Source organism: Drosophila arizonae, chromosome 5, assembly GCF_054131065.1.
Source record: "Drosophila arizonae isolate 15081-1271.41 chromosome 5, UAZ_ARI_1.0, whole genome shotgun sequence".
NCBI lineage: Eukaryota > Metazoa > Arthropoda > Insecta > Diptera > Drosophilidae > Drosophila > Drosophila arizonae.
In genome coordinates, this window is record NC_142925.1 from 25,740,831 (window position 1) to 25,764,718 (window position 23,888).

The window sequence follows — 23,888 nt, forward strand, 5'->3', positions numbered from 1 at the left end:
GTTCTGTTTGCGCTATCAACAGTCCAACAGACCATCCAGCAGATCGCCGTCTATATATGTTAGTCTATATACGAGTACGTATAATATTTTCAATACTTGTCGCACATTACTTCTGCGTATTTTTATCACACAAACGAGCTAAGTGTGTCTGTGTGTGTACATGTGTGTATTTTCACTGTTTGAAATAAATTGTATTTAATTTTTATTAAAATTTCCGCTTAAGCATCTCTCTTTCTCTTTCCCCCTCTTTGTATGTGTGAGCTCTTTAGTCGTCAGCTCTTTCTCTATTTTTCTGAATTCTCAAGCATATTTCTCACACCGATCTAATAAATTTGTCTTGTCTTTTTGTCAAATCTTTAGTTCCTGACATTTAAATATTTAAATTATATTAGACTTAAACGATATTTTTGGTTGTGAGCTTAAAGAATTTCAAGATTTTATGAAGACGCCAGACTCATTGCTCAAATGTTGTTTTAATGATAGCCGAAGGTCTAATCATTTCCTTAATTAGTTGGAAAAATATTCTAAGTTGGTATCTTAAATATCGTAATAGTTAAGCTTATGAAGTACATATCTTGTTTGCCTAATTATTTAATTAAGAAAAGTTAAAAAGTTAAAAAAGAAAAGTAAACTATTTTTTGTTTGTGATTTCCCATTTTTTGGAACTTAGAATAGCGGACAGCTAAGGCATAATCAATTTTCTGTACATCTTTAATCAATTTTAAAGATAACTCTGATTACAATTCTCGATCATTTTAAAAGTTCTCGATAATCCCAGATTTTCAAATTTCCTCTGGATGAATTTCAGAACTATATGTATATATGTATATATGTATATACATATGTATATATGTATATATATATATGTATATATGTATATATGTATATATGTATATATGTATATATGTATATATGTATATATGTATATATGTATAGTATATATGTACATATGTATATATGTATATATGAATGTAGAACTAGGAGCTACACAATTCTCGCGAAGTATCTTCAATAAACGTTTATGGCTGCTGCTCAGGTGCATAATTCATACGAAACTCTTACAAATGAGAATAGACACACGCACACACCTGAGCGCTCTGATACCTACATGACACCGTTAATCAGTGTGAGAGCAAATAAAGTCTGTGCGCAGGCGCAGATGAAAGTGCTGAAGCAGCGATTAATGAGCGAAAATGCGACCTTCAGAGTTGAGCATAAGGCACAACAACAACAAAAGCAGCAGGAAAACCAAACAGGTATAGAAAAATGCATTTTCCCAAAAATTGTAAAACCGGCACAAACCGGTGCTCGAATGCAACACCTGAAAACCAATAAACATACAAGAGCGAAAAAGAGAGAGAGTGAGAGCGAGGGAGGGAGAGAGAATGAAAGAAAGCAGTTGAAACACATGCAACAGGTGAGCAGCAGCAGTAGAAGAGAGAGAAAGAGAGATATCAACTCAATGCTCTCTCATGCTTAAGCTGCTGTCCGCTCTCTCTCTCTCTCTTGCTCTCACTCTCATACACACACGTGCATGGCGTGCTGATAGTTAGTGTAAGTCGGCTATACGGCACTACAGCTCAGTTTCGATTGTCAGTCCGTGTGACGGTCTCGTAGCCAACGGTCGGTCAGTTGCTCTATCGCAACGTTGGAGGTTCGAAATTTTTTAACGCTCTATCCATATGCGATTGGATAAATATATGTACTAAGCTATGTATATGTTGTTATAAAAATGTCGGACAAGTCAGTGCGTGTGTCTGGTATTCTAGAACAAGTAATTGAATAATTATTAATATTAAGTTACAAATATCGGAACATATATATATATATATATGTATATGTATATATCATAAGCATCATATGCGAAACACGAAAAGTGCAATTGAATCTGTTCCTCAAAGAGAATAAAAGGCTTACAACAATTCGCAAACGAACATCTATTGAAAGTTCTACACGAGTTCTTCAATCCTTTGGATATTCAACGAACGAGTGTTTCGATAACGACAAGGTGAGTTTCGTACAAATATTTATTATCATTGATTGCGTTTAATTGTGCCTAGCATCTCTTTGGAGGGGAGTACTTTCCTTTCCCCTCATTTTAATGGGGTGGAATCTTTGATTATTGCGCATTGACACTTTTTTGCTCCAGTGAAGTCTCAATCTGCGTCGTATACGACATCCCATGTCGAAAAGGACAAAATTGTACGATTGCAGAAAAATAGTAATAGTATACAATAAAATGAATTCATTTTTTAATTATACAAAATTTTCAAACTTGACTCAAGCTAAAATTTAAAGTACTCTCTAGAGTTTTTCGCAATTTCTTGAATATTTTATATAAAGTGCTATTACAATAGAATAATGAAATTTGCGCAATTTCGTGTCCAATTGAAGAAGCAATTTTATTCAATTATTTCTAATTTGTGGATAGCATTTTTCGACTATTCCCATTTTAAAATCTTGCCACTTGGCAACAGAGATTTTCTTTCAGACTGGGGCTTTTATCAAGCTTTAATTAAATTATAGAATAAAAAATCAAATAAACTCAAGATTATATTCGTAGCTGTTGGAGTTATTAAATGCGATTTAAATAAAATGAATGACAGCCTAGACGAAGTGTAATTAAAATCAACAAATGACTGTGATTGGAGGCGAGGTGGGCTGTGCATGGGGAGCAACGTTTCTTTTGATTCTCAAAAAACGAAAAAAAAAACTTTGACAGGTAAATAAATGCAGTTTAATTGGAGCATAGCTACAATTACTTGGCCATTGCCAGAGTACAACACCTGAACCTCAAAGCCAGTACACACATACTGATATATATAAATTGGCATTAAAGAGTGAAGCGAAAAGCGTCAAGACAAGATACCACACAGCGAATCCAAAGCTCAATAGCTAACATTGGCCAATAGTCCAAACACATACACGTATACACACAACACACATACTAGGACACACACAACCATTTTCATAAGTTTGCATTTTGAACATACGACCCGAAAAATGATTACATAAAACTAGCCCCGCACCCCATCCGACCCGAAACGTAGCCCGATTCATTATGATCCGGTTTGCCTTTGTTGACTATGTAATGTGAAAATATTTGTAACTTCCCCCTTCCCCGACGGGGAACCAACACATAAAGGAGTTGCACAGTTAATGAAAGTTCAAGTGAAATTGCCGAAAAAACCGGTTCGTTTAGGTCGAGTTTTAATCAATTTGTGTTTGAGCAAATCCCATTATGTTCAAGGCCGACAACGTTGTGGAAATCAAAATCGAAATCGAGATCGAATTGGAAAAGACCAAGCGTATCATATTTTCTACAATTGATTAAATATAGTTGAGCGGCATTTAGGTTGATTCAAGTTGAAATTGATTTCGAAATAAATGATCTATTAATGTTCATTGAGGATATTGTCGGGGCTGAGGCTAGGTCAGATTATGTTAGGTTAGGTTAGTTCAGCTATCTTTGTCTACAGTGTTCACCTGCTTAAACCAACAAACTGTCGCAAGCCTTGATTCCTTAACCTAGTTACAATATTAAATTATTATATTGTTTATATTGTTATTTTAGTATTTTTAACAATTTTAGGTATACAAGAATTTAGAATTAGGTATTTATCAAATATTTTTACATCTGATGTCAAAAACTGTTTTTAAATTTAATTTAAAATTAGATTATAATCGGTTTATGTAATTTAATATTTTTTCCAATGAACTAAATTTCACTTCCAAATAGCAAATTAATTGTCTTCGAGGCAGATTTGCATATATAACTTGGAAACTTTTGAAATTTCTACCTTCATACAAATATTTTATCTAGCTGTAAATGGCAATCATTTTTTAAATGAAAAACATTTAAATAAACATACATACATTTTCAAATGTTTTTCTACATACTTCTAGTCTCACTCTGCCTCTCTTCCTATCACTTTCGCTATCTTTGCTTCTTCTCCAAGATCTCAATTATGCATTTAGTGATATGTAAGGCACATTTAGCTACCATTCGACTAATCGCAAGCACAATAACTTACACTTTCTTTGGTCTAGACGTTAATTAGCCTTATCATATGAGACTTTTACTCTCAGATTCGTTTTCCGTAGAAAATGAGTAATTATGATGGCGTTTTCCGAGCAAATAACGTCGACTTAGTACACATATAACATCGAATCGCAGGGCAATAATAAAAAAGTAGAAGTAAAAACATATACAATTGCTAAAAGGCAACAACTAATTAAAGAAAGAGCGAAGGAAAGAGCGAAAGACAACAAAAGCCACAGACAAAGCAGAAACCGTCGAGAAATGTGGTAGAAAAAAGAAAGTGCACTGCCGATCACCTATACTATATACATATATGTATATGTGGAAGTATATACATACAAGCTGGTAAATGTATGTATCTAAAGAGTGTGGAGTGTAACGGCACTTCAGAGCGCTACACAATGAGAGATTTTCTGGAACAAGAGAGCTCCGTATGGCACCTCGGTTCGAGTCGCAGTTCGACTCTGAGTCGGAGTCGGAGTCGGAGGCTGGCTGGGCACTTTTCCTTTCGAAAGACTTTGCACATGAGACGCCTATTGATTGCCGTGGAACCACTTGGAGCTCGTGCTTTAGTTAACACCTTGATGGGCTTCACAATGCTGTGGCTTGTCGTTAGCTGCGTGCCACTTGGCTTTGGAACTGGAACTACGATCGAAACTCGAACTTTGCTAATTTGTGGCGTTCGCTTTCATGTTAAATACTTTAGCAAATATTTAAACAGTTCCCAGAGCAGTTTCTGCTAATGCTTATGTTAATGTTAACGTTAATGCTGTAATGTCAATTTGTTAGATTTCGCAAATTATTGAGTACTCAAGTCGCGCGCCGAAAGTTGTTAATGACCAGTCGTAAAATTCTTGCTTGGGTCTTCATTGAACATTTTTCCAGTAACCTGTTGAAACCAGTTTTTTATGCTACCTATGCAGGCTGTACGATAGTTCTGGGCCATTCAATCTTCTGAGGATCAGTCAAATGTCGAACACAATCAGATGGGTACCACTACGCGCTACCTGCTGTATTTTACTATCCAGACTCTACAAACACAACTGTACATTTTTTTTAACTAATAATATCAATGAAATGTAAGAAAATAGGATTATTTGTGTTCAGCCTTATGGAGCCCTTTGAATAGCAAAATACCCCGATAGGGAAGGCCTAAAATAATTATGAAAGTTACGTCTCTGAAAGCATCGAATCGCTGTTGGTAGGTATTCCTGTGGATTTATCTTCTGCGTTTAACAGAATCTGTGGGAATGATTGGACATTGTCTTAAGGTAATAAAACTTACCTGATTTTTCAAAATTTTTACTTGACTGCTACAAAAAATGATTGATAATAGAAAAGGGGAGCTTAGATGTTATTTTATCAGGGCTTTTAGAAACCATGATTTAACTAGCTTTTTATAATCATCTATTCATGTAGTTACAGAATATGTTTGTTAATATTATGCAGAGCTCATCCCTAATCTAATAAAAAAGAATAACACTTACAAAATTTATTTTGAAATTTTATCTCTGTTTAAAAATAATATACAAACGTAATTCTTACAATTAAATCCTCAAGAAGTTAGATATGTTGAAGATGTAATATATTTTTTTAATGGTGTATAATAATGTAATATGATAATATAGTTTTGTAAACAGTATACGTGATCCGTATGGAGCTTATATTTGCAAGCAGTTAAGGAATGTGAAAACAAAAATTAAAGCTATTATAATACAACATCCAATTTCTTTAATGATCAACGCGATTTAGTGTCCGGAAGTGTTTGACTAGTGTTAAATGAATGGATTAAATGAGTTTTTCGTTGTATTTAAATGATTGAATCAGCTGAGCTGAAGCTATTTAAGCAGCTCACAGCTGCTCTACTGACCCAAAGATTTCGAATGGAATTCGAGAAGAGACCCAAAAATAAAATGAGATATCAGACACTTTAAACCTAACAGTTTTAAAAGTAGCCGATAAATCGTTAATTAATGCAAAGCCAAACAAATCAAAAAGTGAGTAGAAATAAATAAAAAAAAAAAAAATTAAATTCAAATTGAAAGCAGTTACAGAGAGCGAACTTTAACTAGGCATGCATGTGTGTGTGTGGTTGCGTGTGTATATGTGTGGCCTAGTTCCAGGCTGTTTTGGCTGCGCATGCGTCAGACCAGGCGCGCGGAGCTTGAAGTTCAGAGTCGCAGAAAAGTAGAAAGTGTTTTCGATTTGTGTTTTCGTATGTGATTCATATACATATGTATATCTTATACGATATATATCGTCTTTATATTTTTGCTCCCACTGAACTGGGGGGCGAAGCGACAGCCCAGTATCAATATGTTGCCAGGTGTTTGACGGGTGCTCAATGTTAATTTGTCAGCCTCGAAGCAAGACTAATTAAAATTCATTGCAAACAATTGTTGCCACACAAATTGTAAGAAATACGAAAAGGTTGTTTGCCCGTTGCCAAAAACAACGCACATATGTATGTATGGCTCGTATATATATATAAATGTGATTCAGCTTTGGAGTTGACAATTCACAATAAATAAATATATATAAATTTATATACATATATATTGTTAGGCTTTTTGGCTAAGCCACGCCCACGTGTTAAGGTCAATAGAGTCTTGTGTTCTACTTGACTGACTTGACCCAAATTCAAAGCCATCCGCAAGGCGAATTATTAAATTGAACTTTGATATTAAATTTTTAAAAATTTCCTGTTTTTTTTTTTTTTTTTTTTTGCTATTTTGCATTATACCGCATTAGTGAAATTAGTATTTTTAATATGCATTAATCACTTTGCATTTTGTAATCTGTTAGTATTTATGCTTTGCGTGTTGATTTGTCTGCAACCAATAAAAAAGAAAAAAACAAAAAATACATAAAATAAAATAACAAAAGTGAAAGTTGTTGATTTTGATATTTGGTAATGGCAAACATATTGAATTAAGTATGGTGCGGTATTTTTTTTTTTTTTTTTTTTTGCAACGCACAAATCGATTATATAAATTGTTTAAGAAGCGAGTAAAATAGAGACCGAAAGGCGTTGAGCTTGCGCCTGGGTAAACCACACTTATGCAATGGCATGCAACAGATTGATCAGAAAATGCAGGTGAACAACAACCAGCGGACAGGCCCGCATCCGTATGCTGTGCGAATAGTGGCTGGAAAACTCCAGCTCTTACTGCATATTGGAAAATTAAACCAGCTCTAATTAAACCATATTTTATCAAAAGAATTTGCGCGCTTTAGTCAATTGAGGCTCTTATTTTTTTTTTGCATTTAAGTATGCTGTTTTTGATAATAAATTGTACTCAAATTTCCAATTGTGTTTTTACTTTTTGTATATACTTAGATTATATATACATATATGCATTACTATTAAAATTTGTAACGTATATGTAGTTGAGTTAAGGTCGATAAGAATGTTGTATTTTACTTCTCAATAGAATCACTTCCTACATCAATTCTGAAGAAATAAATAACAAATAAATTATTTTTCACAATTGCACTCTGAATTATATTTATCCATGCATTTTTTTAAGGCTACAAAAAAACTTCAATGACCCAAAAAAAAATATATCAGAGAATGCCAATATGTTGGCATATCAGAAATTCGTATATATATATGTAAACATTCTTTCAAAGAAATCATCAATATGCATAAAAACAACAATATAAACGAAACCACGTACACAAACACATACATACGCACAGCCATAAACAGCAAGACGTCAAAGTGCTTTGACCAAAAAGCGAAAAGTCAAAATAAAATCAAAATGAAAACAAAAGACTTAAGCGACAAACTCTTTTTTGGGCAACCAACTTTCACGGCGCTTCAAAGAATTTCTAATGAATTATTAAAAAATGGCTTACAAATGCAAAAATGTTTGCTTTTCGTTCAAAAGATAATTGAAACATACCAAATATTTTACTATAAATCAATCAGCATCGGTTGTTGTCGACCCAGTTACCCAAATTGGCGGAAGACCCAGAAATTATGCAGAAATCGCCTTTGATGGTCGTTACATTTAAATAAGTCTCTATTAAGATATTCGTTTAGATATATGTTTCCATTTATGCTCGTTTCTTGATTTTCTTGGCACGTATTTCAGTTTCAGTTAGGAACAAGTGGGAAATTCTCAAGGTGCGAACGTGTCGCACTGCACAACATTATCCAAGAGCCAAATTTTTTGTTTTCGAATTGGCAAATTTCAAAAGCTCCGTAAATCGTTTCAGTCGCAGCAAACAATGCAACAGCCGCAGACGACATGATAACGCATTTATTTTGACATTTAATGTCAGCTGGTAGCTGATTATGAAAACTGAAATTCCAGCTGAAGTCGATGTTAAAGCTAAAGTTGAAGTTGAAGTTGAAGTTGAAGTTAAAACTGGCGTTTGCAACATCATTTAAATGTTTATTAATGGGTTTTGAGGGATGCTGCATTTGTTATGTTATGTATGTTGTAAAATTTCAAATTTTGCATATTTTGCAATTTGGAAAAGGCTATTTTCAGACTTTAATCGAACTAATGAGAGTCGAAAGCAAACTGATGTTAGAGACATGTCAGCAAAATCAGCATAGTGCACTATAATTAATGCGACTGATAACGATATTGGACTCAAGTGAAAGTCCGATTAATTAATCAAAAAGTGCGAGTGCATTCATATGATGAGCTTAAGTCAAATAAAGTCACATAAAGGAGCTCGCTGATGATAAATTGACAAATGTGAAAAGGAAAAATTGTGCGCAATGACAGACAAGCAATGAAATTGTGGTGTGAAAAACTATTCGAGAACTATTTCAACTGGAAAAATCTAAAATTTATTTAATTCACAAACTTTAAAACTTAGTTATATTGGTGTTTTCAGACATTTTGAATATATTGAGGATTCTGGAAATAATGTTTTTTTATATTATTTCATTTTATTTTTTTATTTTTTGAACTGACCGTAGACTTAGTAGATCTCCTCTAAAGTAGATAAATTCTTCATCAGGATGACGATCTGACGATCTGTCTATCCAATAAAAGTTTGTTACTAAATCGTATCTCGTACAATCAGAAAATGATGATGATATTTTATAGAATTTGGAATTAAGTTATATTTTGTCTTACAAAATAATTTAAATTTAAGGTTAGTTTATATTAATTATAGGCAATCTGCGATATACGTGGCATTTTACAAAAATTTTAATGTAAAACGTATGGTGCACAGCACGTGGAAGCAGCGTATGCACATTTTGTATACATGTGCACACACATTGAAATGCGTGCATTCTGTTGAATTTAATTATTTAATTTAATTGTGCCTAAATTCTCAGCTGCAGAGGAATCGTTAAGTTGATTGTTGTTGAGCATGTGCTTTAGTTTGTGAAAACGTGAGTTCGAATCACACCAGCACATACATATTTTTATACCCTGAACCCATTTTCAATTGGAAATCAGGGTATAATGGTTTTGTTGAAATGTATGTAACAGGGAGAAGGAGGCGTGGCAGACCCCACAAAGTATATATATTCTTGATCAGGGTGACGAGCTGAGTTGATTTGGCCCTGTCCGTCTGTCTGTCCGTCTGTCCGTATGTATGAACGCGTCGATTTCAGAAGATATAAGAGCTAGAGACTTCAAATTTTTTTTAAAATGTCCGTAATTACAGCGCGCATATCAAGTTTATCATTAAAATTCGATAACTCATCCCGATCTTTTTTTTTATCGATAAAAAACCTTATCAAATACCAGTTATAAAATTATATCTTCTACACCTTTATTGCTAGAGTCTCCAAATTTTTAATGTATGCTTACATGCAATTTATACAATTTCGGTTTTTGTTAAAATTTACCCCCCACCCTTAAATTCACCCCCTCACCCTCACTTTTGTAAAAAGCGTATTTCAAATACTAGAGACTTGTGCTTTGGCAATTACATGCATATCCATGTTATAATCATAATCTGAAAGTTTCATGAAGATCGTACGTCCATAAAAAAAGTTATTAAGCAATTAAGTTCTCATAGTAAGCGCACACTGCAGCCCATGCGTGTTTATGCGTGGGTGCTTCTGTGTGTATGTGTTTGTGTATGTGTGTGTATGTGTTTGTGTATGTGTGTGTGTATGTGTATGTGTGTGTGTATGCGTTTGTGTATGTATGCGTGTGTGTGTGTATGTGTGTCTGTATGCCTGTGTGTGCGTACGTGCCTGTGTGTGTGTGTGCGTGTTTCTTGTGTAAGCTGAAAGACGCGAAAAATTATTGAAATATCTATTGCTCCAAGGGTTCAGGGGATCTCGTAGTCGAGCAGTCTCGACTAGAGCTTTCTTACTTGTTTCATCTAAAATTTATAGTTGGCTATGCCTACTTGTTTATATTAAAAGACTTTTGCAAAAATTATATATTTAAAAAATATATTCTTATTCGTTCCTGTATTAATTTTAATAATTTAATTTGTACATATGTATTTAAAAAAAAACTTACAAGTCCATTATTCATTCTACGTGTCAACTTTTTTATTAAATCTACAAACTCAGTAGTCTAGCTGCTTCCGAAAAATTTCTTTATTACAAGAACTTTTTGAGTAGCATTCGTCACATACCTGTGAAGTAAATAGTAAAATGAAGCTATCACTTAAGTCGTGCACGAAAATTGTTGCATATTTGCATAACTTTTTAACTGTTATTCTGCTAACATACGTAGTATTATGGAAGTAGGCAACATCGAGACTTGAGGTGCTTTGGCCCTGCTCTGAGCTGTGCTGATGGACAGCGACAGAGACTCATTTGCTGGCCTTTTAACACAAATATAAATATTGCCGACGTTGGCAACTGTTGCCACACAGCACTCCTTGGATGTTGATGTTTGGCGCCCAACTTGTTTATTAAATCACTTTGACATAATGAACCGCTATACCAACAACAATAACAATAGCTGCTGCAACGGTCCAGACTGAAGCTCTAACCTTGACTGAAGCAAATCCAAAAGCCAAAAGACTTAAGTGTGCTATGGGCAATGGGCGTCTGTGTTGTAATGTCTGTTTTGTTACAATTTTTTTTTTTTTTTTTGCTTTTGTAAAAGTGCAGCGTCAGTTGTCGTTGAACCCGAACGAATAAAAATAGAAAGTTACCAAGTGTATGCTTATACATACATATACAGCTGCAGCTTTAGATTTTCTCGTATATAAAAAGATACCATACATTTGGCTAATTGATGTTATGCTCGATGTTTAACACGCAAATACCAAGATGAAAATTGTAAAAGATGATGGCCAATTACTATTGAGCATTAACATTGCCCCTAGCTTGCAACAGCTTAACAGTCCCCTCCTATTCAAATTTCTATACACTCCCATTCTGTGGACAGTCAAATGTGCTTCATATGTTATTTCATTGAAAGTGTTGTGGTTTTCTTCTATTGTTATTGTCTTCTTATTTTTTTATTTTATTTATTATTATTATAATTTTTTTTTGCTTTTGTCATTACGGTTGGTCTTGGGCAATTATAATGCTAATGTTCTATTCATGTAGCTCATTGAAGCTGGTTATTTGACAAGCTCATAATGTGGAATATCTATGAAACATTCTGTGTTTGGCATGAGTAATTGCTTAAACAAATTGCGCAGCAACAAATATTGTTTTCATTGTAATGAATAATATACAATGCGTGTAAATTATGATTTTCTGTTGAATTTTTTTAAAAAGGAATACAGGATTTTTTTATTATATGTACAAATTTAAAATCCATTCGCAAAACATTGGAATGAGTAAAAAATAAGATCCCGCTTTAAGATCATGAGCCAATTGAAAAAGAAAAGACAAGTCAGGTTAACATAAAAATGAATTTGCAAAAAATGTGTCCCGCCCCCGGGTGGACTCGAACCACCAACCTTTCGGTTAACAGCCGAACGCGCTAACCGATTGCGCCACGGAGGCTGCTGTCTGCCTCATGAATTGTAACCAAATTTAGCCCAGCACGAATTACAGTAGCTAAAAAATATTCTTATAAGAAGTTGTGCTATGCAACAGCATAGTGAGATTGGACAGGCATCACACAGTGGCCTCCGTGGCGCAATCGGTTAGCGCGTTCGGCTGTTAACCGAAAGGTTGGTGGTTCGAGTCCACCCGGGGGCGGATATAATCTTTTTTCTTTTTTCGCTAAAAATACTATTATAATTTTAGCCGCAATACTTTTATTATTTCTATTAACAAATCTTGTGTTACTGGCAAAACTAATTTGAAGTAATTATATAAAACTGTTTATTATATTCTTGTACTTGACTTCTATGATCATGTTAATGTGCATTACTGACTTATTTTGTGTCATTATTTATTTTATTGTTATGTTTGGTTAGATGAACAAGGGCATTTATATATATTTTATTTTCTCGAATCTATTCAGACAAAAAGCATACTAAAAACAATGCGTGTGTTACGTTAAGCTGAAGGTGCCGATGAACAAAGCAAAATAAACACAGTACAAATACAAACACAAATACAATTATGCCTACCAATTTTTAACAAACCTACGTTGAGCAAATGTATGTATGTATGTATGTACATAAGTAGCATATAATAACAGCTTTAGTCTAATTTTGCCTTACGTCTTTCACCTTCGCTAGAGTACAGCATGCACGCAATCGAGGCATAGATGAGGTTACCTTATAATGCGTTTACTTCAATTAATTGATCTTGAGCTGTAGTTGTAGAACAATAACTAATACCTATTCACTTATTTAGAGAACTATATATCAATAACAGCTGTATTTTTCATTTAATTTACAGATGACGTGCGGCATTTCGTGTGTCGATAAGACACTAAACAAATCATTTTATCACCTGGGCATTTGCATAGCCAAACATCCGGGCTATTTCGTCATCATACCCGTGATGATAACGTTGCTCTGTATGACCGGGTGAGTTACGATAATATGTTTTATACAGTTTATGATTTTTAATAATAATGATATTATGCAGCTATCAGCAGTTAAAGTACCAAATCGATCCCGAATATCTATTTTCGCCCATTAATGGCGAGGGTAAGGCCGAGCGTGCGCTTGTTGAGCAATACTTCAAAGTGAATTATACGCATCGCTTCAATGTAGGACGCATTACCAGGCCGGGTAAGTTCCAACGACAACAGCAAGCAACGACATTCAAAGTTTGTCTGTATGCATAGGGTGAGGCTTAAATGGTTTGCTATAATAGCAAAACATTGGGCAAGTGAAATGGCTCGACGACACCAATTTAGTCATCCAATTAAAAATTGCAACACTTTTTGCACCGCGCTTATGCTTCATCTCAGTTCCCCGAAAAAGCTGTGTTGCAAATCTATGTTTGACTCAGACAACATTCAGTTTCTAAAATTAAAGTTCAAGTCTACAAAATCATCGGGCAGATGAAATGTGTGGCCAACATTTGAATAGGGTCTTGAACCGCGGCAGAGTTTCTACACGCTATTAACTACACTAAATGGCTTATTAACCAAAGCCAACAACAACAATCACAACTAAGGCTGGCAAACGATGTAAAATTGCCAAATGACATTGTGCCACAAATAAGGGAAAAAAACACTGAGCGACTTGAGTCTGTAGCAGTTATACATACGTAAACACAATAAGCTTCAGGTAGTTACCAAATCAATCAGACCATTCAACTTTTATAACAATTCCAGCATCAACTATAATTAATCAATTTCAGTCGCATGATTGACTACAAGAATGTATATGTATATGTATATATTTATTTCAATAAAGACAAATTAAAGCAAAAAATATACTTCCCATACCGGGAATCGAACCCGGGCCTTCTGGGTGAAAGCCAGATATCCTAGCCACTAGACCATATGGGAGACCTGATATCTAGTGGCACAGTAAATAACGTTTATATTTACGGGACTTAAACTAAAGGGTATAAATAGATTCCAAGAACTATTTTCAACTACAGACTAAACATGTGTTAGCTAGGACAACTGCTATTTACGTTTTTAGCGAATAATAGCCCTACACATCTATTTAAAGATTTGTGTATAACAAATGAACCGTAAATACCTATAGCGTGCCTGTGCCAAACCCACGCCCCGTCACAAAGACGTAGGAGCGCAAAGGAGGTCAATAATAAGTGTAGTAAGAGTGTTCAATTTGGTAAAAGTTGCTTTGCAAAAAAAAGTAATGTGCAAAAAATGTTGCACAAATTGTAAAACGTGTGCATTATGCGAAATCTCAAATCCATTTAAAGAAAACAAAAACTGTAAAAGTCATAAAAAATCATCAAAAATAATGAGTATACAGCCAAACGTTGAGACTCCACAATATATATTACACGAAAATAGAGAAAGAGTCAGAGCGTGAGTGAGCGAAATGTATGATACGAAACGAGATTAAGAAACGCTTCTTGCGAAATCTGTTGGCCGCATTCTACAAAGCACTGCAGTCAATGACAACGAGATCTTAACTATTCAATGCTTATAAGAGTACTTTTGTATTTCTAGATCTCGACTTAACCACTTAATCAAGCGTTCATTTAACATGTGCGTGTATGAGTAGCATCATTGAACTTTGGTTTTAACAGTCGCAAATGCTAGGAGAAGATGCAGAACAAGTCTTGTGAGTTGCAGCAGAAAAAGCAGCAGCAGCAACACCAGCACCTGGTTGTTGGCAACAACTGTTTCATTTGAGCTAACTGTTTATAGACATTATCTAGACCGCATTTACTTGGTTTCGACCAGTTAGCTACGCTTCGCTTAACTTGCACTTTTGGTCGTAGCTGTGTCTGTGTATTCCCGCTGCAACGGAGGCAATTTCAAATGCCTGAAACTCAAATGGAGTTGCATGTTAGCAAATAAATTGTGTTGCAGTGCAACCAACTTTCGCCCGTCTGTCTTAAGAAATTAAGTATATTATTTTTATGTAGCGCAACAAAGCGATGCATTATATATTTATATTTTTTAATGTAGTGTTTTGACGAAAAGTTATATAAATTGATTGGTGCTATGAACATTGTCATGCATAGAAAATAATAAATAACACAGCAGTGCAGCTGACAAAGCTGAACATTACAAACTGAACTGCTTGCACTGCTTTATAGTAATTCATTTGTCATTTGGGTGGATGAGACTGACACCTCCCATATTGTCTAGTGGTTAGGATATCCGGCTCTCACCCGGAAGGCCCGGGTTCAATTCCCGGTATGGGAAATCATCGATCAAACACTGAGTTGATGAGTTTGATATTTTTTTTATTTTTTTTATTTTGACAAATTATCATCTGCAGAAAATATTACCACAAAGTAAAACTAGTAAATTTTTGGTAAACTAGATTACACATACGTTTAACAGGTTCTAAAATCGCTCAGTAAATAACAAATATTTAATACCTATCCATTAAGTAAATTTTAGAGAATAATAAATACTTAACTAGTGATTTCATATGATATAAACTTTCATATTATATATATATATATATCAAAATTTGCATTTGCGTATTTAAATGTATCTCTGTGTACTTACTCGGCATAAGCCCTTTTTAATTTCAGAGTGTTTTCTATGGTTCGTATTCGATAAAAATCAATGTACACCTATTAAATTGATAAGCAACTGATTAAAAACTGCTAGACATGCAATTTGCAAAGTACCTTATCAACAGCTGGCATTAGAGTATAAATACAAAAATTATCTCTGTCTCAATTTCAGTGTGTCCATTTGTATATATTATAAAGCCACGAGCAAAGTTTGTTTATGTCAAAATGTGTATTAGAATTTTTACAAGTTCATTGACAAAATATTCGCGAATGGAACGTGTTGAGTGTCACGTTCCATCCAGATGCTAGGCAACCAGCATTAAATATACAGATACATTTAGATTTGTATAGATAAATATAAAGATATACATATATACATTTATAAAGTAAATACAAGTAAAGTAAAAATTTCTTTCAAATAAAAATAGAAAATTAAGATATATATCTATGGATCTTAAAGATTAATTATTGGTGAAAGATATTTTTATATATCTACGCACACACGTAGATATTTATTTGCATATATAGCGGGTCTGTGACTGTGATTGTTGCATTTGTTATGACGCATTAAACACAAAACGATTTGCACAATACTCTAACAATGTGGAAGTGAATTATACGAGCGCAAATAACTAATAAAAAGATCTTTGAAAATGAAACTGATTTGAATTATTGTCACGTCGCCAGATACAAAAAGAAGGCGCTGGCACTGAGGAAGGCTTAGGCAGTTCACACTGGTACAAAATAGGGTCAAACTATGATTAAATTTATGTTTGATTATACGAAGCGCGAGTAGCATATGTCATCTCTTTTGATGAGCGAATCAAATCTTTAAAGATTCCTTATATGAATTAATCAGGTCATTCATTTCGTTAAAGTTTTACTGTAGATGATGTATTCTATATAAGATATTTCTTAATTTATTTTGAAAAATATACTATTAGAAATCAATCTTATAAATAAAAATATAAATAAAACCTTAAGCTTCAAGTGAAGATAATAAATGTAGATAAAAAGATAGAAGAACTAGAAAAATGTACTAAATATGTACATGGTTTTATAAATCGGTTTTGTGGAGCCATATGTCAATTAACTTAAGTACGAATAAAATTTCGAAATCCCATTTTAGACAACTTTAGTTGATATATATTAATATTTATCTTTGTCATTTGCAGGTCGTTTTGGCCGCGTTATAGTTATACCAAAAGATGGCGACGATAATATGTTGCGAAGAGAGGTTTTTATGGAGCTACGACAGCTTGACAATCTCATACAGAATGCGTCAACGACATATGATGGCGACACATTTACCTACAAGGATATTTGTGCTCGCTGGGAAAACGAGTGTTTCGAGAATGATATCTTAAACCTGGATGCTCTGATGGATGATGTGAGTGCGACCTCGTTTCTAGATAAACACAACTGAGTTCTTTCTCTCCACAGATCGAGTCGGGTCAATTGAATTTAACATTTCCCATCATGTTTAATCCTGTGACATGGGATGCTCACGCCTTTCCAGTATTCTTTGGTGGCACTAAATTAACCGAGGATAATTATATAATAAGCGTGCCAGCTATTCAATTAGTTTACTTTGTCACTGCTGATACAAAACGTCAGGATGCAAAGTAAGAAAGAAAATCAAGTCAAGTCAATAATATAACATCTTTAAATTGAATTCACACATTTTAGGGGCGGTGAATGGGAAGAAACATTTTTGAGAGTCGTGGGCAAGGCTGAAAAATCAGGCATGTTCAAGCATATTTCGGTTTCCTATTTCGCTTCGCGCACTCTGGATCATGAATTGGAAAAGAATACCAAGACGGTAGTGCCTTACTTTAGCTCTACATTTCTTCTCATGGGTTTGTTTAGGTAAGTACTTTTATATTTAAGACTAATATATGCGACATTTTGAATGTTTTTATCGATTTACTTCAGCATTATTACTTGCATGATGGGTGATGCGGTACGCTCGAAACCTTTTCTCGGTCTGATGGGAAATATCTCAGCCATAATGGCCACTTTGGCTGCTTTTGGCTTGGCCATGTACTGCGGCATCGAGTTCATTGGAATTAATTTAGCAGCACCTTTTTTAATGATTGGTAAGTTCTTGAACATATTCAAAATTTGGCATTTACCTGAATTTATTTATTGGATTATAGGTATTGGCATCGATGATACGTTTGTCATGTTGGCTGGCTGGCGACGTACTCCGGCCAAGATGCCCGTCCATGAGCGTATGGCGCATATGATGTCCGAGGCAGCCGTTTCGATAACGATTACATCAGTCACAGACTTTATTTCATTCCTGATTGGCATCATTAGCCCTTTTCGCTCGGTTAAGATCTTTTGCACCTACTCAGTGTTTGCCGTCTGCTTCACATTCATATGGCACATCACTTTCTTTGCCGCCTGCATGGCGATATCTGGGTACAGGGAACGTAGGAATCTGCATGCTATCTTTGGTTGTAAAGTGAAGCCCATGTCGGTGGCTATAAAAGGTAAGAGGAGATATCTAGAAATTATACATTGGTTTCATATATACGTGGTTTCAACAATATTTAACTACCTTTTTCGCTATACTTGTTCAATCGAATAGCTACTCCAATTTAATAAAGAATTCCTTAATATATAATGTTTATCCTTTTGTAATACTTGAGACATTAGTTTCAGAAATTTCAAGTAAATCAGATTCCAAGTTATACAGACAGTTCCAATGAGTCAGCACATCATTGTTCTTGATCTTTTACCCAGTCTACAATTAAGTTCTGTAGTTTGCGATCAAATGATGACAAAACTTGGTTGGCTATAACAAGGCCCACTTGTTGGCATAGCTAGAGCCGAACAACCGGCTCAGTGCCAAGCTTAGAGAGAATGAAATGAATTTAGCTCACCATCGACCAGCTGAGACATGAACTTGATCATGAGACTTAAAGCAAACTAGTCTTGGCTAAGAAGAACGTCGATAGCAATCCGTGGAATTGAGGTCAATGGCAACTGGACTAAAGCTACTTTTATCTAATATTATAGAGAAACGCAACTTCCTCTACAAAGCAATCATGGCTGGCGGTATCGATCCCAATGATCCAGATAATCCCGTCGACAACAAGGACCACATGTTCATGGCCTTTTTCAAGGACAAACTGGCTGCGATCATCAACAACAAATGGTGCAAGATAATTATTATTATCGCCTTCGCCAGCTATCTGGCTGGAGCTTGTTATGGGGTCACACAAATCAAAGAGGGACTGGAGAGACGTAAATTGTCACGGGAGGACTCCTATTCTGTGGAGTTTTTCGATCGTGAAGATGATTACTATCGGGAGTTTCCTTACAGAATGCAGGTAAGCTTTTCGTCAACATTTTACACGCTCAAAATCGCTAATCCAATCAATTCCTTTACAGGTTATCATTGCGGGTCCTCTAAATTACTCAGATCCCGAAATACAAGAACAAATTGAGAATTTGACAAGCACTTTAGAGCACACCTCATATGTAACCTCTTCATTATATACTGAATCATGGCTGCGCTCGTTTCTCTCGTTCATGGAACGCAATAGTGACTATCTAAATGAAACTATCGATGACGAACAATCGTTTATTGATGCAGTCAAGGACCACTGGTTGTTCCCTGGCAATCCATTCTCACTGGATGTGCGTCTAAACCAGGATGAGACACAGATCATTGCCTCGAGATTCCTTATACAGGCTGTCAATATTACGGATACGAATCATGAAAAGGAAATGGTGCGAGATTTGCGGAAAATATGTAAGGACTCACCGTTGAATGCGTCCATCTTTCATCCATACTTTGTGTTCTTCGATCAATTCGAGCTGGTTCGCCCCGTTTCACTGCAGGCCATGGTCATTGGTGCAATCATTATGATGATCATCTCATTCATCTTCATTCCCAATATCCTCTGCTCGTTATGGGTAGCCTTTTCCGTCATATCAATTGAGCTGGGCGTCGCTGGCTATATGGCCTTGTGGGATGTCAATCTGGATTCGATATCTATGATTAATCTAATCATGTGCATTGGCTTCTCTGTGGACTTCACCGCCCATATCTGCTATACCTACATGTCGTCAAAGAAACGCAGTCCCAAGGCGCGCGTACGTGAAGCTCTTCATTCGCTTGGACTACCCATAGTGCAGGGCTCCAGCTCGACGATCTTGGGCATTATAGCTCTATTACTAGCGCAGAGCTATATCTTTCTGGTATTTTTCAAAATGGTTTTCCTCGTCATTTTCTTTGGCGCTATGCATGGACTGTTCTTGCTGCCTGTGTTGCTATCGCTTTTCGGACCTGGCTCTTGGCTGACCTGGACGGGTCGCGACGATGGCTCCGAAGAGGAGGTGGATGACAGTGCGGATGATATGAAGCTTTCAAATGTGATGGAGAAACCCTTTGCGCAGTCCTACTACATGCAGTATCCCAGCATGGGGCTGAACGGACCTTATGCCTATGGGTCAAAGGGTTTTCTGGGTGCGCCTTATAAAGCCTACGGCGGGGATGAGAAGGATCAGGGCCTGGGCACATCCGGCGAAGACTCCTCGGAAAGCAGTTCCAGTCGCTCACAGCGACGCCAGCAGCTGGCAAATAATGCCGCTGCCGCTGAGAAAGGCTGGCGGCAGTCAAGCTATCAGAATATTTATGGCAGTGGCGCTGCCCAGTTCCAGCCACAGCCCGATCTCTATGGCCAGCAGGTGTCGGCGGCCGAGTGGCGACAGCGGCTCGATGCCCATGAGCAGCAGCATCAGCGGAACAAACAGCGACGCAATCCCTATGAGAACTACGACATGCAACGCCCAATTCGTCGCAATTCACATGGTGACGTCATCGATCTCCGCACGCCCACGCCCAACTCGTCGCTGGACGAACGAATGAGGCGTCAGTACCAGCAGGCACTTAGCGCTGGCAGCGGCGACGACAGCAGCTATCGGCAACAGTCCGAGCAGAGTCCAGTTCCACTGGCCAACAGTTCGGCGAAACGGTATCATCGCCGTCGCTCGTCGGAGGACTCGACGCGCTTCCATCAACGCTGGCCGGCTAACATCGTGGAGCGTCGTGCTAGGCGCGGCCATTCGCCTACTCAGCGACATTCGCAATCGCATTCGTATACAGAGACAGCCGCAGTTGCCGCCAACTTCGCCCATCGCTCCTCCTCGCATCACAATCTCTACCAGCAAAGCAGCAAGGTCACGCATCAACCGCCCACATATCAATATGGGGATTACTAACATTTCTTCATCTCAAGCAGGATGTCGAGTGCTTGAAATTGCTATTAGCGGACATATAATGAACAAACGTAGTTAAGCATAGTTTAAAAAATTTGCCTAGGCGACTCTTATAAATAATTTATATATTTACAGATAAATGCATCATGTTGACTTTCAATTAGTTTTCAGGTAGTAGCTGTGCTTATGCTATATTTCTCGCTTTCAGAGACTATGTTAAGCAGTTTATGTTTTTAAATATTTTCAGAACTCTCTTGGTAACATTAATTGAGGTTTCATATAAATATTATTGAATTTCTTTGAGCACATACAAAATCTTCAAAGTCTTTGAGCATTTCTTAATATTTCTTGATCATTTGAATTTGAATATTTGAATTTCTTTCAAATAATTTTTAAGACTTTCTCAAGACTTTACGGACATTGCAAATTACAAAAGAATAGCGGGCTTAAAGAATACCTTGAAGATTTTAAAGATTTTATGTCGTAATATTCTGTAAATATTTCTGGAATATTGTTAAGTAAATTGTTGAATTTTGGCCTATAAACTGCTTAGAGAGATCATATTCGAAAATTATCCTTGTTAACAATTAACAAGTACAAATCATTGTGATGTGCCTGAAAGAGAAGTAGAATTTGTAGTCAACTTACGTTTTCAAATAGATCTTTTGCCTGAACTCAACGAGCTGCGCATAGCATAAGCATAGTTATTACATGTATTGCCTTAATCTATAGCTTGCCCCGATAAAAAATTCTTCATTAATAATTAATAACATTTTTCAAATTATAAATCCAATTTTGGAAATAATTCATTTTTCTCTCTGCTTATATTTTCTTCCATTCTTAGCTTGTTGCTCATTTTAATTTATATAATTTTGACAAAAATTTAAAATTATTTTTACTGACGCAGTTCCGTCATGATTTTGTTGGAATATTGTTTGGAATATTTATATTAGTCCGATTCTCGACTAGACTTTTAAGGTATGCAACATGTGCATTTCATAGAACGAAAGTAATGCAAGTCATATATCGTAAGTCGTCACATTTTATAAATGCTTAACATTAAGTTTTTATTTCAGTCTGACTTCGGGTTTCCATAATCGAAATCTACTTTAACTAATTTTCCTATAGTTAAGTGAAGAGTTTGGAAGCATTTTTGTATAGAGCGTGCATCTAAAATAATATTAGCTATAAACAAAGTGAATAATTATATATTTATACACTTAGTCTAAGCACTAAATTCCAGACTACACAAAAACTGAAGTGAGCAATTCTTAAGGTTTAGTATGGGACACAACTTTGTTAAGTCTTAACACTTTTTGATATTCAATAAAATTTTTGTATTTTCCTAGAAACCAAGTACATGTGTTATTTATATATGTATATGTAGCTTAATTACTTTCTAAAAGACTTTTAATACGATTCTCATCATCATTATATAATATTTTATATGCGATTTCCTACATATTTACAATAAATAAATTCAAATCTAATAATTCTATTAGATTTTAGTTTCTTTGTTGTAATATATAAATATACATATACCTTACGACACTTTTAACAGTAAATGCAATGCGCTCTATGTTCGTGCTATACATGTGCTCTGTTGAATTTAAGGGATGATTTCTTTCGAAAACCAACCCCTATTTATAACAGTTTTGAATGTTATTGAAATTCCCAGCTGCTTGTTCTCACATATCACATTTATAGCGAACTTTCAGTCAACCGTCTCTCGCCAACGACCATACCACGTTGAATACATCGGTTCTCGTCCGATCACCGAAATTAAGCAACGTCGGGCGCGGTTAGTACTTAGATGGGGGACCGCTTGGGAACACCGCGTGTTGTTGGCATACGTTCACAAATTTTTTGTTGTTTTAAAAAGTACAAATGTATTACAACAAATTTATTTATTTTATGTTTTGTCAAATATTTCTGATTTATTGATTTGATTTTTATATAAATTTGTGTTAAGAAAAAGATTTTAAAATGGATTTGCTTATCGTTCGACTATAGGCAAACTCTCATAAACTTTAGCTTGTATCAAAGCAGTTCATTTTTGCCTTATAACTACTGTAGTCAAATTCCCAACTGCTTGTTCTCACATACCACATTTATAACGAACTTTCAGTCATCCGTCTCTCGCCAACGACCATACCACGTTGAATACATCGGTTCTCGTCCGATCACCGAAATTAAGCAACGTCGGGCGCGGTTAGTACTTAGATGGGGGACCGCTTGGGAACACCGCGTGTTGTTGGCGTCTGTTAACAACTTTTTTATTCCAAAAATAAATTTTGCCAATTACCTTTCTTATTGTCCAGTTTAACTCCCGGTTAATAAAACCCAACTGTCTGGAATTTCTACTCCCTCTCAGATGTAGCTAGAGTATAGAAAATATTTCTTATTCTGATAGTAATTGAAAACTTTTTATTTAGTTTCTTTTATGCCCGTAGATATAAATGAATTTTAAAATACATGCACATATAGATTTGTTATTCAGGGCATGTTTGTTTTTCGCAGACAAAGTAATGCTTGTCTCTGCAATTTTCATCGGTCCAGTCGCCTGTGATTCCATTAATTGCGACGCAACGGTTGGCAGAATTTGGGGTCCTGAGGAAGTTGTCATAAGAAAACCTAGCCCCACTGCTATGCCATACATATTGTCTGGCAAGTCCCTGATTTGTACCCGAGACCCAGATGGGTTCGTTAGTGAGTAACATAAGGTTGTTCATACCAGAGCCTTGGATAAATTGGGTTAACGCGATCTGAGCACTGTATGAAGGAATGTTGGCTAGAACATACTTCTGTGTAGCACAATAGAGCTGTGCCTCATACCAAGTCAACTACATTTGAAAGAATAATGATAAAAATATGGTTATTTGCTCCAGCGAATTTTCAATTACTTGTACCTTGTGCAGGCTTATGCCGTATTCCGCATCACTATGAGTGAAATAATTTAAAATGGGTTGAGCATCATCATCATTGTCGTCGGACGGCACGACTTTAGATTCAGCCCATGCCACAACGCTGAGCAGCCAGAAAATACAGAGAGCTAGAGACTTCATTTTGTGAAGAGTTCCACGGGCTATTTGCTTTTATAGGCAATTTTTAGCGTTGAAATCT

At 35.7% G+C, this 23,888-nt stretch overlaps 1 protein-coding gene, 1 long non-coding RNA gene and 6 other non-coding genes across 8 annotated transcripts; 4 read left to right on the forward strand and 4 right to left on the reverse strand.

Annotated features, from left to right (window-relative positions):
* Positions 1–11,874: 11,874 nt before the first annotated feature.
* On the reverse strand, positions 11,875–11,948 carry TRNAN-GUU (transfer RNA asparagine (anticodon GUU)). The gene has a single exon. It is a non-coding gene; the product is annotated as a tRNA-Asn (tRNA).
* Positions 11,949–12,072: 124 nt separating this feature from the next.
* On the forward strand, positions 12,073–12,146 carry TRNAN-GUU (transfer RNA asparagine (anticodon GUU)). Its single transcript has one exon. It is a non-coding gene; the product is annotated as a tRNA-Asn (tRNA).
* A 1,645-nt stretch (positions 12,147–13,791) lies between these two features.
* On the reverse strand, positions 13,792–13,863 carry TRNAE-UUC (transfer RNA glutamic acid (anticodon UUC)). The gene has a single exon. It is a non-coding gene; the product is annotated as a tRNA-Glu (tRNA).
* A 1,272-nt stretch (positions 13,864–15,135) lies between these two features.
* On the forward strand, positions 15,136–15,207 carry TRNAE-CUC (transfer RNA glutamic acid (anticodon CUC)). The gene has a single exon. It is a non-coding gene; the product is annotated as a tRNA-Glu (tRNA).
* A 2,183-nt stretch (positions 15,208–17,390) lies between these two features.
* On the reverse strand, positions 17,391–18,559 carry LOC149268858 (uncharacterized). Its single transcript, XR_016270199.1, has 2 exons — positions 18,097–18,559; positions 17,391–18,019 (listed from the first exon to the last, which is right to left on the reverse strand). It is a non-coding gene; the product is annotated as an uncharacterized LOC149268858 (long non-coding RNA).
* Positions 18,560–22,496: 3,937 nt separating this feature from the next.
* On the forward strand, positions 22,497–22,615 carry LOC149268859 (5S ribosomal RNA). The gene has a single exon (XR_016270700.1). It is a non-coding gene; the product is annotated as a 5S ribosomal RNA (ribosomal RNA).
* A 291-nt stretch (positions 22,616–22,906) lies between these two features.
* On the forward strand, positions 22,907–23,025 carry LOC149268860 (5S ribosomal RNA). The gene has a single exon (XR_016270693.1). It is a non-coding gene; the product is annotated as a 5S ribosomal RNA (ribosomal RNA).
* A 137-nt stretch (positions 23,026–23,162) lies between these two features.
* On the reverse strand, positions 23,163–23,852 carry LOC108615081 (C-type lectin mosGCTL-7-like). The gene is made up of 2 exons (XM_018009318.2): positions 23,675–23,852; positions 23,163–23,608 (listed from the first exon to the last, which is right to left on the reverse strand). The coding sequence occupies exons 1-2, from the start codon at positions 23,828–23,830 to the stop codon at positions 23,258–23,260; spliced, it is 507 nt and encodes a 168-aa protein (XP_017864807.1). The 5' UTR covers positions 23,831–23,852; the 3' UTR covers positions 23,163–23,257.
* Positions 23,853–23,888: the final 36 nt, after the last annotated feature.

What these genes read in the sequence shown, in the direction of transcription:
- LOC108615081 (XM_018009318.2), bottom strand. Translation starts at nt 23,830, where the DNA reads ATGAAGTCTCTAGCTCTCTGTATTTTCTGGCTGCTCAGCGTTGTGGCA. An exon ending in ACGGCATAAGCCTGCACAAG is followed by an intron (nt 23,609 to 23,674) that starts GTACAAGTAATT and finishes TTTCAAATGTAG; the next exon opens with TTGACTTGGTATGAGGCACA.